The 16,607-nt window shown below is 48.7% G+C and overlaps 1 protein-coding gene across 6 annotated transcripts in view; it reads left to right on the top strand.

The window, feature by feature from the left end:
• The first annotated feature begins 768 nt into the window (after nucleotides 1-768).
• Hm13 (histocompatibility minor 13) overlaps nucleotides 769-16,607 on the top strand; it is a 35,038-nt gene continuing 19,199 nt past the window's right edge. Inside the window, exons 1-4 of one of the 6 annotated variants that reach the window (XM_052183920.1) lie at nucleotides 769-1,065; nucleotides 5,932-6,006; nucleotides 9,086-9,184; nucleotides 11,443-11,525. In XM_052183920.1, coding sequence (XP_052039880.1) covers nucleotides 883-1,065; nucleotides 5,932-6,006; nucleotides 9,086-9,184; nucleotides 11,443-11,525 — 440 coding nt within the window. In that variant the 5' untranslated portion in view covers nucleotides 769-882. The remainder of the gene's footprint in view (nucleotides 1,066-5,931; nucleotides 6,007-9,085; nucleotides 9,185-11,442; nucleotides 11,526-16,607) is intronic. The other 5 variants (XM_052183917.1, XM_052183918.1, XM_052183922.1 and 2 more) reach the window with 5 other exon arrangements.

Raw genomic sequence — 16,607 nt, forward strand, 5'->3', positions numbered from 1 at the left:
ATTGTCATGTGCATTCATGCAGCTTCATATTTTTCTTTTAAAAAAAAAAACTAAAAGCACCCTGAATAGTTCCTTCCAGTTATGGTAAGAGCCACAGAGTTTATAGACTATATGGGGTTACAGAGTGGTAGTGATTATTATTGCCTGGCACACAATAACCACATAATGCATTTACAAACCATTTACGCACTCATACTATTTTGCTTTCTTTTTCTCTAATTTATCTGCATTAACATGGTTTCTAACTCATACTGATATGCCATCATCTTTACATTTTAAAGCTATTCTAAAAGATTCTTTTAGACTTCATAATTTATTTTGTTCATTTTTTCTCTCCATCTTCCCCCTCCCAAGTCCCGCACACTAAAATTCAAACTTCGTGAATGAAAGGACAAACCTTTGCTTGTTTACTTCAGTGTCCTTGGACCCTAGAAGAGTGACCAGGGTAAGTGGTACACCCCCAAAAATATTTAAGGCTCAAATGAACAGTTGAGTTTCGGGTGAATGCATGCATAGCTTCTTAGATGAGGGATGAAGATTTGTGGAGAGATAGATAGCCTGGTACAGGAGAAATCGTCTAGGATTAAGGGATGCGTCCTCAAATCTCAGGATGGATTACAGCCATAGTGGTCCAGAGCGCCTTTACAGGTCCGCCTCAAGTTGCTTAGCAACATGCCGCCCCTCCCTCACCGCCACCAGAGGGCGATCGGGCGCGCGTAGCGTGAACGCGCGCGCGTTCATTGCGCGGCACGGAAAGGCAAGGGAGGCACGTCACTTCCTGTTTCTTTAGGGGAACGTGGCTTTCCCCGCAGTGCCTCTTCTCCATCTACGTTCGTGCTGCGGCGGCCGGAGCTGGAGTCGGAGCCCGAGCGCAGCCTCGCCATGGATTCGGCCCTCAGCGACCAGCACAACGGCAGCGCCGAGGCTGGCACCCCAGCCAACGGCACGACGCGGCCGCCCTCCACGCCCGAGGGCATCGCGCTGGCCTATGGCAGCCTTCTGCTCATGGCGCTGCTGCCCATCTTCTTCGGCGCCCTGCGCTCGGTGCGCTGCGCCCGCGGCAAGGTAGGGTAAGGGCGAGAGCGAGCGCCTTCCACGCCCATCCTGATCACGGCCCCACGGACCCGTCCCCGAAGACCCGATAGCTATCCCCTCTCCCGCGTCACTCACCCACCCGGGTCTGGATCACCCTTCCCTCCACCTGGATTCACATCTGTGGCTGGCCTTTGGTGTCCCAGAATCTGTCCATTCCCAGAATCGGGGATTAGCATCGTCCTCAGATTGGCGGCCCTCAGACAGACCCTGCCATATCCCCTCCCCCCAGACCCCTGCTTCATGCCACAGCTGGAAACCCTGTCGGCCCGACCCCAGACACAAAGGCGGGCGCTGACTCTGAGCTTGCTCGGCCCAGCCCCACCTGATGCTACAGCTAATAAGCAGCCCGGGGTTAGCACTACCCCCGGGGCAATCACCCCAAAACCGAGGCTTGAGTCAGCCTCAGTGTTCCTTACTGGTACGGCTCAGAAAGACACCATCTTTTGTCATCCTCTGTTAAGGAGCCATGCCTGGCCACACCCACAATTAATTGTAGCATCCAGATCCATCCCTAGGCCCTGATTTCTGTCGCCCTGGAATCACAGCTGCCAGTATACCCGCCAGGAACTCCTAGATCAGACCTTCTCCCTGCCTTAAAAACAAAACCCTGGGGAGGGGGAGGTGGCGCAACGGTTGAAGGCGCTTGCCGCCAAGCCTAATGATTTCAGTTAAATCCCAGGGACGCAAATGGTGGAAGGAGATATCCTGACTACTGCGTGTTATTTTCTGACCTCATCACAATCCCACTAAATAAGTAAAAAGTTTTTTAAATAAAATAGAAGCCTGCCATCATGCCATAAGCCTAGCACTCAGGGAGCTGAGGCAGGAGAATCAAAAATTCTAGGGCAGCTAGGCTACAGAGACCCACTTGGTCGGGGGAAGAAGGGGCGGAGGGATTGAGCACCAGCCCGGCTTCTCGTCCTTTGTTTAGAACCCGCTCCACCCATCTAGCCTTTTGAAGTGTGTACCTCGGTTCTCCCGGATTTAGACTTGTTTGGCTGATTTCTTCACCCTACTTACCACCCAACCCTGCATCTATCCAAGCTAAAGCCCAGACGCTGACTCCCTCAAAGTAGCCTTTCCCCCCAGATCAAGTCCCTTTGCAAATTGAGCCTACCTGCTTTGGGATTGTTAATGAGACTGAGGTGAGCCCTGTCCTTGGCCATCTGTGATGCCTGTCTCTGCATGTCCAGGGGGACTCCAGAACCTTCCACCTCCCTCTCTCCCAAATCTCCCTGCCCTATATTAAGGTTCTGTGGCCCATAGAAAGTAACAGCTTCTCCCTTCCTGGCATCCTCTCACCAACAGCCTCGAAACCCCGTACAGTTCCCCACTGCCCCTCCCCCACCAAACCTGAAGATGGCCTGGAGAGGAAGCTGCCTTCCCCCAGAATGGGCAGACTCACGAGGCAGCTGGCCCTTTTGAAACTGCTTCGGTTTAGATTCTCAAAATACCTTGTGGCAGAGGGCATACCACCTTCCTGTCCAAGAAAAGGAAACCCACTGCTGAACCTTTCTGGGCAGATAAAGGGAGAGCGCTCAGGCTGAAAGACCTGGGTGTGACCCGTTTTCTTTGCTCCTCTACCTCTTCTAAGCAGAGGTTGGGTGTCCTTTGCCTCTACCAGTGTGGTCAGTCAGATGCTTGGTGCCAAGGCAAGTTCTGAAACACAGACAAGGACAAGAGAGAGGCAAGGCTGCATGGCATGAGGCTGAGCAGCCCCAGGCTGAATGGTTCTCCTTGGTGCCTTCTGCACACGGACCAGTCTTTGTAGAAAACACATTCTGGGCAGCAGTGTCTCTTGAACTCAAGCTGTTGTCAATGATGAGGAATGTTGTAAAGATGAGTAAGTCAGAGCCCTGTTACCAAGGAGTCCAGGAAAATGGCAGGGCAAGCACTGCGGTGGGCTATAGAGGAAGGCAGAGCATCTGTGGCTGAACAGATGAGATGAACAATTCCAGCCAGGAGAGGGCATTCTTCAGCTGCAGAAAGCAAGAATCGCACCAGAGCAGGAAGAAAGGAGGCACTTCAGGAAACAGCGGGTGGCTTAGTGTAACTGAAGCAGAGGGTGTGGATAGAAGAAAGGGAACCAGGGTGCCTCTTATCTGTTCCAGGCATTGCCCACCGAGAGGCCACCTTAAATGATTTAGACTACAAAGGACCTGCCCTTTTTTGTTAGTGACTTCCCAGTCCCAGTAGCCAGGATGCTCTAAGCTTCAGGAATCTTTACCTTGCCTTGATGCTCACAGCCCCAGAGCGGCAGGCAAGAGCCAGTTTATTATGTCCGTTTGTAAAAAGACCCGAGGATCAAAGAATGACTTCTGAAGGCCCCTTGGCAGCTAGAGAATGCATCAGGTGGCCCCACTTCTAGACCAGGCCACCATCGTTGGTGCACATGCTCCTGAAGACACACAAGTAGTGTTTTGACCTGAGATATGATAAGAGCCAAATGACTCCTTTGTCCAAGAGAGGAGGGCAGAGCGGGGACCCAGCAGCTTGGCACTTCCAACTGGTATTTGACACCACAGCCTACTGAGGGAGAGAGCACAAGAGGACAGTTCCCCTGGGGTCAACAGTGTCCTTTTATGGCAGAGTATGTTGTGAAATCCTGGGCAAAAGAAGGTGAACCCTGTGGGGGGTGTTAGGAAGAAGTCACCCTGCAGGGTGTCAGAAACCTGTATCCTTTAAAGGGGCAACTTCCAGCCAAGCAGGAGCTGACTGAGAGGTCTATTGGGCTTTCGCTTCAGCAAAGAGGAATTTCTTTGCCAACAGGACTGGGCATCTGTTGTCAGGCCCTGGGCGAGGTTGCGGGGCTGCTGGGATGAGACCAGAATGTATGATCAGCCAACTTCTGCTGTATCCAGGAAGAGGCAACAGGTGTCTCTGCCCATGTGAGTGAGGAGCCATCAGGCTGAGGAGAGGGAGTGGGGACGTGTGGCAGGAAGGAGCTCAGGAGAGGGTCTTGGGTGCTGTGTGACAAGATGCTCAGGGACCTACAACCTGTCTGAAGAAAAGACTGCTAAAGGTAAGGTAACACTTAAAATGGGTACTTAGAAAACTGCTGCGCTTGTGTGACATTCAAGCAACTGCCAAAGCATAAAAGAATACTCCTTGGAAATTGTACACACACGCGCACGCGCACACACGCACACACACACACACACACACACGCACACGGCTAGTTAAGGAATCTTCCAGCACTTTTTCAGTTTTGTGGCACTCCTGATCTAACCCAGGACTTCATCCATGCTAAACATATAGTCTACCAACAAGCTATATCCCCATCCTGCCTTTGAGAACATTTTCTACAAGTGTATACAAATATACACTTGTTTTTGTATATATGTACAGGTAGTCTGTCACTATAAAGAGGATTGTTTGGTATCTGCAGCTTGTTTTTATCTAGCCGTGTGAGTTAGTCATTTTCTATTTACAGCGCCTCTGCCTTTTTGTAGTGAGATACACTAGCCCTAGTGTACTATCCAAAGGCCCACAGGTACATGTGAATACCTCCCTCCTACCCCAGCTGCCTCTGCAGCAGCTCCTGTTGCCTGGGTCTTATTACCCATCAGTAGAGATTTTGTTCCTTGGGACACACAAGTGTGTCAATAGATCTGGATTTTTGGAGGGTGGGGTGAGTTTTGTATTTGATTTTATGAGGCTGGATCCGGCTATGTTGCTCCGGCTGGCCTGGTGCTCAGTAGGCAGCCCAGTGTGGCCTCTAACTCAGCACTCTTCCAGCCTCAGCTTCCTTGGAACTGGAACTAAAGATGTGTGTGCCAGGCCCACTGTACCCAGAGTTTGTTCAGGGCACCAGTTCTAAAAGGGCAGAACTCTCAGAAACACAGATTCAAAATCAGAAATTCAAGGTGGACTCTGAAAAGCCCTCTTGGTGATTCTGGTGAGCATTAAAACTTTGAGAGCCACTACTTTAGAGACTCTACAGTATGTTTTTAGTCCTTAGCTACAAAAAACAAACAAAAAACGTGCTAAAATCAATATTCTTACACAATTATTATTTTCATAATTTGTAGGGCAAGTTTCTTCTTGAAATTGGCTTATTGAATCAAACACTATCTGAATCTCTGTCCTCGGCTTCTACAAGATGGCCTGCTGTAGAGCTTGTAGCTACTCACCTGCAGCCAGGTGCAGGCTTTAGAGAGGGGGCCTGTCAGTCGGAAGGAGACACAAAATGGCCGGTGCAGTTGGTGAAGCCAGCTGTGTGGTGTGGTGAGGGCACATATGGAGAGAAGAAGCATTTAGGGCATAGCCAGGAGTCAGAAGGGTGGCAAAGAGTGAGGGTGGGGTAACTGCAGGAGTCCCTAGGGGCTCAGTCCAGGTAGACAGTAATACCGTAGCCCGGGCACTCCAGGATATCTCGGGTGTGGTCAGGAAGCAGTCCTTCCAGGGCTCAGGCTGGGCATCGGGCTCCCCTGCTGCCTGGCCTTCCACCCGGATGTCTAAATACCCAGGCAGCTGAAAGCTAAATTTGTTTCAGCTATTTGTAACTCTTTTTCCTCCGTTCTCACACTAATTCTCAGTGTGTTTACCTTAAAAATCCAAGTCAAATTAGTTGTGATTCTTAATAAGTTGTAGGGTTGGTTTTGTTTTTGGGGGTTGGTTGGTTTGTAACTATAAACATGTAGCCACAGACCAGTGTGGCAGTGGTGGTGCACACCTTTAATCCCAGCACTTAGGAGTCAGGGCTGGTAGATTTCTTAAGTTCAAAGCCAGCCTAGTCTACAGAGGGAGTTCTAAGACAGCCAGTATTTCACAGAGAAACCCTGTCTCAAAAAAAAAAAAAAAAAAACAAATGAATGAACTGTTCTTTTTCTTCAGGACTCTGAGTCTTGGGAAGGCCACGGGCCTCTTTGGCATCATCAGGCTTCCAACAGAACTCTCCAGAGAGGAAAGGTAGAGGTCAGCTAATAAAAAGGAGTGAGGCCACCGGCCTGCCAGGGTTCGATTCTGGCTTGGCCACTCCCCATCTGTGTCTGCTTCGTTGAGCTTCATTTTTAATGTGTTAAGAAAATACCTGCTCAGGGCAGGGGCCCCAGGACACTGCCCAGACATAGAAAGGGCTCAATAAATGATCTCTTTGTATTATTCCCGTCGATCACAAGGCTCTCACTCAGCACTGCAGCACAAGGTATTTATCACAGGCACCCACAGAGGCGACCAGATTCCTGTTTGGTGAGACATCTGTCCAACCTTGGTTTGTCATCTAGTAACAAGAAGCCTCTTCCTGCCATGGGACCAGGCTAAACTGAAAGGAATTTGTGGAAATGAACCATAGCTCTGGTTTGTAGGGAAGCCACAAAGTCCTGCATATGCTTTCGAGCCCCAAGCCTCTCTGCAGTCTGCCTGAGAACTGCTCCACTGTGTACACAGAGCAAACGCCTCCACACAGTTGGCCTTTATTGGGCCTCTGTTGCATTCCAGACCCTGAGACTGTCTGTCAAGGCTTTAAGTGGCATCTGCTCTGGCCACCTGTGGCAATTACTTGCCTGCAAAAATAGTGCTTGCTAGCTTACCCGTGATTCTTTGTACATTTCGGTAGAACTGGCACATAGACTTGAGTAATGACTCCATTGCAGACATTGGAATCCTGGTTTTGAAGGCTCTGGGACAGGAAGTCACTATCCCCAAATGCAGGCCTCCTGGCCTCAGGGCAAGCACTAACCATTTGACCGTCATGCCACGGATAAGCATGTGTGTCCGAATTACCCCACATCACAATGCAATATGCAAGTCTACGTAATGACCTGTCAAGACTGTAGCCCACTTGCCTGGAGACTCACTGAGGTAGGAGCTGTCCCGTTGATGATGTGCCCACGCTGCTGCTACACGGAAAATGTATTCCAGGGGTGGAGGTACGCAGTGGCCAGGTGTCACCCAAGTTTTATGACATTGCTGCCAAAAGCAGAAGCCATGGGCTGGCAGAGGAAGGAAGGAAGGAAGGAAGGAAGGAAGGAAGGAAGGAAAAGGAAAGGAGAGAGAGAGAAAAAGAAAGAAAGAAAGAAAAGAAAGAAAGAAAGAAAGAAAGAGAGCCTCCCTGTTAACCGTGGAGAGATTCAAAGTGGGGAGGCCTGCCTTGCAGCCCGGGCAGTCCCTCAGCCCTGTGCACAGGGTGGCATGGGGGTACATGTTAAGGACCTTCCTGTGTGTGTCACATGGTCACAGTTTGCCTTTTCTCATGCCCCGTATGTGACTTCAGCTTTTCAGGGCACGTGTGCACAGAAGCAAGCATGCCTGTACACACATACACACACACACACACATTTTGAGGTAAGTGAGACTGAAGATTGTCACCCTTTTTGGCAGAGGAATAACTGAGACTCAGCTATGAAGCTCTGTAGGGACGATCTCAGACGTGGAATTATTTGGCCAATTAGACTGATGTTTTGGTGTATATCACCAATTCTTTCTTTAGAACAACCTGTTGGCCTTCACTTAGTCCATGGCTCACCAGGTTGGTATCTTACAAAGCATGGATTTTTCCTGTTCTGGTAGATCAGAAATGAAATCCTGATATACTGTGAGAGTTGAGCCTCTCAAGTGGATAGGCTGTTGATCTCAGAATGGAGTGCTTGCAGAGCTGGGGGTGGGGTGGCTATGGGAAGTTGTAAAAGGCTAAGGATTAGAGCTGAAGATGTGAGTCAGTAGTGCAGTTGTCCCACAAGAGTCACCACTAGGGCATATGGCAGGCCACCTGTAATCCCAGCACTTAAGGAGACGGAGGCAGGACCCCTCAAACGAGCCGGTCTCATCTAGCCCGACTATCCAAATTCGAGGTACTGTGGGTTCAAGTGAGAGGCCCTGTCTATATAAAAGGGGTGCACACGTGCATACCATAGGCACATGCTCCCTGTCATTGGGCTTGTGTAAACTTACCTTATGCATCCCACCAAGTAGCCCTCCCCAGGCTGTCCAGGTTTGTGCGCATCTGTCCTCTCCTGGTGATGATTTCATAGCTGCTGGCTCCTTGTCATTTTGTAGTCTTGTGCTTTGGGGCACAAGAACTTCTCAGATTCCCAGACTTCCTCTTCATGTAGCTGCCCTCCTGGCATGCTTTTTCCTAGTGATTTTGATGAGCCAAATTATTAGTGAGACACAGCTGCTCGAGGTACTTTCTCAAAGGAATGCAGATGCCTCTCTCATAAGGTGGGTGCTGTGATAGAAACCTCCAGTGCTGGCGTGAGACTGGCTGCTATTAAAGAGATTTTCCTTTGGCGTGATCGAGAGTCTAGTCTGGCATTGCTAGGACTTTGGGCAGTGGTGCTATAAAATAGAACCTAGTGCTGTGGTGCACGCCTGTAAGCCTGCTTAGTCAAACTAAGCAAGAGGTTGAAATAGATCAAGTGGCAGGTTCATCACAAGAACATCCATCCATCGCAGGAAAGGGGATTGAGTAGGGCTGTCACATCTGAAGGGCTTCCCAACGGGAATGTGGACAGGCTCCCAAAAGACAATAAGGATATGGGCTTTTGTTTTGCTTTGGGTTTGGAATAGGTTCTCACTGTGTAGACCAGGTTGGCCTTGAATTCAGAGAATCACCTGCCTCTGCCTCCTGAATTCAGGGTTAAAGGTGTACCACCACACCCATGTTGAACGTTTTTTTTTAGTATGCATGTAGGACTGTACTCCACTAGGCTTTGACTTAGTGCTATGAACTGGTCTAACCCTCATGCTCCTGTTACTCATTTTCATTCATTTCCCACATTTACAGCACTGAGGTGCTGTTCTTCACATTCCGTTCTGTTCTGTGTAAATATTTTCTTTTGTCCGCTCCTTACCTGTGCCAAATTTTTGCCAATTATAATCTGTCATTATAAACCCCTGTGGTAGAGGGATCAGCATTAGCTAAAGCCTCAAGACAGGGAATGTGGGGCCCCTCTGAGAAACCAGCGTGGGCCAGTATGGAGAAAAAATGGCTGCTGAAGCCTCGTGGGCCAGCAGCGTGCAGCCATACCCTCTTCTCTTCTCTCTCCAGAGCTCTTCGGAAATGCCAGAAACCATCACCAGCCGAGACGCTGCCCGATTCCCCATCATCGCCAGCTGCACACTCTTGGGGCTCTACCTCTTTTTCAAAGTAAGTCCTGTGCTACCTAGAGAACTTTATTTTCTGAGTGGTCACTTAGAGGAAACAGGAGCAGAAATGAATCACGCGGGCAAAAGCCCACAGCAGAGCTGGCGATGGCGCCCACTCTCAGCAGCGGCCCTCTGTCTCTCAGGGTCTTGTGTTCTTGTGCCGCTTCTGTTTCCTCGAATTGCTGGGCTGGGCTAGAGTGGAGCTTTTGTGGCAGACGTACCTCTGCCATACTGATCACCTTTCTTTTTAACTGAGGTTTATTTTCCCAATAAAAGTTAAACAGTTTCAAAGTCGAAAACTTAGCAAACACAGAAAAGCAAAAAGGGAGAAACCCCACCCATAACCCATCTTCCAGGTCTGTGCCCAGTTCCCCTCAGAGCTGTGTCTTCCATGGTCCTCCCATGCTCTATAGCTGTGGCCACACGGTGGCCCATCTGTAGCCTTCACTCCCCATTGAAGACGTCGTGAGCATTTTCTCATGTAGCTAGATGCCCTGTAAACCTGTTTTGCTCCATGTATACATACTGCTCTCTGAGTGTGAAAGTGGTGGACACTGGACACTTAACATTGGTTACACAGAGGAGTCTGTTGAGAACCAGGTCCCACCACAGGGACACATTGTCACCTTGTGCTGTGGCTCCCTTTAGGTTCTCGGTAAGCGTGCCTTGACATCAGAAGCAAAGTGTTAAACTCTTGATATTTTTACTAATATGTCACAAACTCGTTCTATTTGTTGAAAAATTAGTCAAAAATAGCTTTAATTTGCAATTGCAAAGTTCTTTTCTTTTTTTTTTAATTTTTTTAAAGATTTATTTTATGTATATGAATACACTGTTGCTCTTTTCAGACATACCAGAAGAGGGCATCAGATTCCATTACAGATGGTTGTGAGCCACCATCTCTTAACTGCCGAGCCATCTCTCCAGCCCCCTGCAAAGTTCTTTAAATGGTTAATTCATTTTCAAAGCTGGGAGTGTAGAGTCATAGAATGTTTGGCCAGCATGCATACAAGGCCCTGGATTCCATTATTAACACAGTAACAAATGTGTCTGTCTGTCTGTGTTCTTCAACCTAAGGAAAGGTATAAACAAGCCAGACCCTCTCCAGTAGTTTCTCGAGAACCTGTAACAATAGACCTAGATTGGGTTAAATATTTGAGGAGTTGGAAGGCTCTGTGGGTGGGTGGGTTGCCTGCGCCTACACAGTCAGCAGCAGTGCCTGGCTGTTCCGTACGCCCTCAGGGGCCCGGCCCAGTGTTGGGTTAGCCATGAATATGAATATGCTCATTCCGCATTGTGGGACAAAATACTCTGGTGTAGGAATATGTCTTCCCCAAGTTTATGCAGTACGATTCCAAGCCAAACAGGGTCTCCATTTGCCACTGGACAGACAATGTCATTCCTTTGTGGCCGTGGTTGTGGTGGCAGCAGTGGGGCTGCTGAGAGCCAAGGCTTCATGCATGCTAAGCACATTTTTGTACCTCTGAGCTGCACCTTTACCCGAGACAGCATCAACCTGCATGCATCCCTGACTCCTGTTTAGGACAACATGGTGACCAGTGTAGTAGAGGCTGTGACAGGCGTAGATCCATTCAGCACAGCCTTCCCAAGTTCCAGAAGGAATGTGACAGCTAGCTCAGAAGCATTGTGACAGACTATTTCTGTTTGACCTGGCAATGATGAGGAAGTGGCTGTCAGGGCCTGGTGCCCCGACTTCTGGCTGCCATCGCGGGCATGGGAAGGTGTCACCAGAGAGTTGATATGAAGAGGGGAGCACACAGTGTATTGTTATTTTGAATAACTGCATGCTGGAGGACCTGGGGGCCGCTCTGAAGGGGCCGGAGAAGGAAACATTGAAGAGCAAGCTCGATGGTTCTGACAATGCTCTTGGGTGTGATTGCAGACCCCTCCCCTAGTCCTCTTAGAACTGCTATCTAAGATCCTAGGCACACATAGTGATTGCCCTCCTCCAGATGAAATCACATGTTTAAGCATCTCAACACCTTTTCGGGTAGAGTCCATCTGGCTGAGACCTGAGGTACTACCCTTCCCCATAGCTGTGAAACTGGAAGTCCTGGAGTCTGAGATTCTTCCTGACAGCCCCTAACTGCCCGGGGGGAGGGGGAGGCAGGATGAGGCCAGCCTCCAGTGTACTCCGCCCGGGGGCGGGGAGGGGGGGGGCAGGATGAGGCCAGCCTCCAGTGTACTCCTCAGGCTTTTGGCAATCCTGACTTGCTTCTCTTTTTATTTCTTCCTCAGATATTCTCCCAGGAGTACATCAACCTCTTGCTGTCCATGTATTTCTTCGTGCTGGGGATCCTGGCCCTGTCCCACACCATCAGGTCAGAAGGCCTCTCTCGACAGCCTTTGAAGCTGCTTGCTCAGGAGCCAGGACAGGGTCTTGGATGGGAACATGATCTTTTGTGTTACTTGGAGCCAGGCGTAAACCCTGGCTGTAAAACCCAAGGGACGCTTCCCCTTGTGTCAGTGCTATGCGGGACCTAGGGTGGAGCCCAGAACCTCTCAGGCCACAGACTCCCTCTAAGGATGTACAAGGCTCTCTGTGGTGGCTCTTAGTACCCAAGATGCTGAGGCAAGTTCCTGGGCTACTGTGTTAAGACCCAGTCTTAGAGAAAACCTAGGCAGGAGTGTCAAGGAGTCATCACAGTGCTGGTGTGTGTCACATCAGGACCACTTGTAAGCACTAAGCTTGGCTCCTTGTGGGACAGGCACCTACCAGCAGGGTTAGGAATGCAGCAGGCTCTGAACGAGACTGCCTGGCCTTAAATCCAGCTTCCACACTCCAGGTTAACCTCTCTGACTTCAGTCTCCTCAAGGTTGTGGTTTTTAAAAAACCTTTTTAAAAAGAAAAAACTGGTGCCCTTCATGTAGAAAAGGTCTCTCAGTCAATAAGTACCTTTGTTAGGACTGCTGTGATCACCTGTGTCAGCTTGTTAGCCACCCTTGACTGACTGGCTCTGGGCATTGATCCTGGGATGGCCAGGGAAGCTGAAGTTAGTGAGTTTAAGACATTCAGTATGATCACACAGCTGGTAAACAGCAAAACAAGGCTCACAGCCCAGGTCTACAGACACAGGCCACTCTGCTCAGACACAGTTGCTCACATCAGGCATAAATGATTTGGGACAGTGTCATGGAAACAAGGGGCCATTGGCCACCTTCACTCTGCAGAGCTGGCCTGCACACTTAAGACTCTCTTGGCATCCTTTCACATTCACCAAATGAGAGTCTTATCCTTGGTATGGACAATAAAGACCGCCCAGCCCATTTCTGTCTGCCTGTTTGCGGTAGTCCACAGATAGTTTAGGTGGCCAGGAAAAGTTGGCTGAAGAAAGGAACGCAACTTGAACTCAGGTTTGAGAAGTAGGAAGCCTGGAAGAGGTGTAAGGAGAGAGGTGCCAGTCGGGAGCTCGTGGTCTCTGTATATTAAAGGATCAATGTACAGTCAGGCTCTTCACAGAGGATTCAGAGCGACAGAGCAGACTCTGCTGCAAAGCCAGTGTGGCCACAGAATCCACACCAAGGAACAGTGAGGCTCAGTCCTCCAGGTAAGCTGGCAGGAGAGAGACAGGCAGCGTGTGATCTCACACAGTAGCTCAGGATTGGCCCAGGGTTCCACAGCTGGGACTTTAGCTATGGGCTTTGTAGTAAATCTAGCACCACCATCTTCACCTGCGAAATCTTACCTTAGCTGCGTTTACAGTACGGAAGCCCTTCTCAAAGTTTGACTTGGGTCTGGCAAGCAAGAAAAGTAGGTCCACCTCTTCCATCCTTTGAAGACTCCTCCAAGTCTGGCCAGAGCCATCCCAGTGTCCACAAGCAGCCTCGTAGTTCTTCCCTAGCCTAGCTTCACTGAACAGGGAGAGCATTCGCTTTGAAAGCACCGTTAAGGGCATATGCTTGAGAACTGATTACTTCACAGTATCCCAGCAGCCCAACTGCCCACAAACTGTTGTGGTCCACATGTCTCAGAATAACCAATAGTCTCTCTACCCTCTAACTAATTCAGAAATGTTAGCAATAGATATTATCAACACAAAATAAAGCCAACAATCTCCTGGGAATAGAGTTTAGTGATAAAACACTTGCCCAGTAAGGGTAAGGCCTTGGGTTTGATCCTAGCACCACAAACAAAAGTCAACAGTTAACTAAGTGGGAAGCCAGGCAGTACTACAAACATTTAATCCCAGCACTCAGGAGGCAGAGGCAGGTAATTCACCAGCAGGGCTATACTATAAGACCTTGTCTCAAAAGAAAGAGAGGGAGAGGGCGGAAGGCAGAAGCTTTGTGTGTTGGCTCAGGTCTTTGAGCCTAGTACTTGGGATGCAAAGATAAGGAGAGCAGGTGCTCAGGGTCCTCCTCAGCTTCACAGCTGGTTCGAGGCCCACTTGAGTTCTGTGAGCTAGTATACCAAAGCAGTAAGTGGTACATGGTAAGATTTGTTAGGCAGAAGCTGGTTTGGTTGTTGTTTTTCCATGTTGGCTGTTAAACTTAGACCTTATACATTCTTAGGCAGTTTCCTCTACCTAGCTACAGCCAGCCCTAAGTTTTGTTTTTTCTTTTTCTTTTGGTGTTAGGCATTGAACCCAGGACCACACATATGCTAGTCACACATATGCTAGTCATGTAGTCTAGCACTGACCCACATCCCCATCCATGAGTCATTTTCTTAATAAAATTCAGAACACTAGTAATCTGCTGTGGCACTCAGGAACTTGAGAGTCTTAGACATAAGGTTATCGTGAGAAAGAAATAAATCCAACAAGTTCTATTACAAGGGAGAGTATAATTTCACCATGGTTTTTTTTTTAGAGGGTGGATCCAAAAATTAAACTGACTCTTACTCACTGGAGGTGTGTATTCTCAAGTCTTTTGGTAAAGAAAACTAGTGTTTAAGAGTTTTTGTCAGAGGCAGGTGGATTTCTGAGTTCGAAGCCAGCCTGGTCTACAGAGTGAGTTCTAGGACAGCCAGGGCTATACATAGAAACCCTGTCTTCTTTATATCCACAAGTCAGACCTTCTCTGGATTTGTACCATGAGGTATGAGAATGTGAGACAAGGAAGTTGAGGTTCAACAGAATGATTATATTATGGCTCCCAGGAGTCAGAGCTGAGAGCAGCAGAGGAGTTTGGTCCCAGGGCTGTGTCTAACCACAATGCTAGAATTTTTTATTGCTTTGTGGCCAAAGTTAGAGAGAAGAGAATTTGGAGAAAGCAGACTCGCCTCTTCACATATCTCTAAAATGCCTGCTAAAGACTGTAAGAGCCGTGTATCCCAGGCCGTGCTTGCCCAGACCACACCTAAGTCCCTCCACCTCTGTTGCCACCCCACTGCCTACCCCAGACCAGACCACAGCTCATAGTATTGCAGGCAGGTAGGAGACATCTTGCCTTCAGCCAATTCTACAATTCTCCTGCCAAAGCAGTCTTGGACTATTTTTATCACCTGTGGCTGAGCTCTTGCCCTACTCGTGGTCCACAGAGAGAGAGCCCAAGTCTTCTACTTCAGAAGAACGAGAGCACATCACCAGTTACATTAACCCTATCTACCCCCAGAGGGAAAGGCAGCAGAACGTTTCTCAGCAGGAAACAATGAACTTTAAGTCTCTTGTGAGTGATGGAGAGTCACAAAAACCCTGTGCCCACAGTAAACATGCATTCAGAGTTGGCCAGCAGACCATGCCTGGCATGGGGCGAGGATGAGACAGGGCTCCGCCCCTCGCGTTCACGATTCACACCAGTTAGCTCTCGTGAGTCCTCGCTGTTGAATCTTACAGCACCTCGGTGCCTATAATCCCACCTGTTTAGAGGGATTAAGACAAGAGAAAAAATTGGAGGCCAGCATGAGCCACCAAGTGAAACCCTGTGTAGTTCAGTGGTGTAGCACACGTGCAGAGATCAGTACAGACATGTAACACTTGATGTGGGAACCGCAAGTGACCTCACAAGATACCAAGTATTAGCTTAATCATCTTCATAATCCCTGAGAGTACCAGGCTTGGGTTATTCCTATAATTCCAGCACTTGGGAGACAGAAGCAGGAATGTTACAAGTTTGAGGCCAATCTGAGCTGTAGAGTGAGACTCTTAGCACAAACAATCCTCTGAAAAAGGTATTAGAATATGGTGCCTGTAATAAGGTATCTAATAACTCAGATATGGAAAGAGTTACATGGAGCAGTTGAGTAACTTCCCCAGGATCACACCTGAGAAGTGACTGAGAGAAGACTTGAACCTAGGAATCATGTCTCCAATCTAGTCTGCTGTTAAAACAAAACACCAGATTCTAAAGAGGCTGTGTGGGGTGCGTGCCTCGGCTCCTCAAGCCGCTCTTTGCCCTGCCTGTCTGCACATGTGCCATGCCTTCACCCTTCCTCAAATCAGAGCCGGCAAACAGCACCCAGCCGGGGCTGTCCCGGCTGCTTCTGCTTTCCATGGATGCCCACTCAAAGCCTGTACCTGTCTCTTCTCTGCCTGTGATATTATCACTCACTTCACACCACCTGCAAAGGATCAGTTGTTTGACAAATGGAAAGTGAAGCCCAGAGGTAGTTTTGGTTTGTTTTTTGGTTGGTTGGTTGATTGGTTGGTTTTTTTTTTTAGATTTATTTGTTGTTATATGTAAGTACAATGTAGCTGTCTTCAGACACACCAGAAGAGGGTATCAGATCTCATTACAGATGAGCCACCGTGTAGTTGCTGGGATTTGAACTCAGGACCTTCAGAAGAGCAGTCTTTTCAGGCCTCCCCCCCACCCCCACCTCCAGGTAGTTCTTAAATTCATACTCTCCGAGCCACCAGAAATTTAAAAACAAACAAACAAAAAAACCAGAACTCTTATCCATTGTGACCTAGGTGTTTCCAGACCTACCTTGGTTTGCCTCTTGGTTGGGAAGCCATTCTGGGATGTCTTCTGTGACATATGTTCATAGTTCTTAAACATGCCTGCTACAGGCCAACAGATGCCTGCTGGACATCTTTACTGCTTTATTTCGTCTTCACAAACTTCTCAGAGACAGGCAAAAAACTTATCCTCACACATGAGGAAACCAAAGCCCAGGGAGACTACCACCAGTGTGGCCCCCACAGGGCTGCAGTGTGTCACACCCAGACCTACAAGGCTTGGTTTGCTGGTCTTGCTCTACCGTAATCTGGGAAACAAGACCTCTGTTCTCTGCCTGGCCAGGATATGGAGCGTGCTGGGTAAAAAAATGTTTTTTGAAGTTAGGCTTGTCCTGAGCAACAGACTTCATAGTAGGCATAAAAATGAGGATGTTCCCACCCTATGGGCTGTGGCTCACCTGGCTGGTAGATCTCAACTACCTTTGTAAAAGCCCAGTCCTGTTGTCTGATCAGTGTCGTGGGATTATAAGAGTCTGGGAGTACATTTCTTAACAATGTAGA

This window comes from Apodemus sylvaticus, chromosome 5 (genome assembly GCF_947179515.1).
Source record: "Apodemus sylvaticus chromosome 5, mApoSyl1.1, whole genome shotgun sequence".
Classification (NCBI taxonomy): domain Eukaryota; kingdom Metazoa; phylum Chordata; class Mammalia; order Rodentia; family Muridae; genus Apodemus; species Apodemus sylvaticus.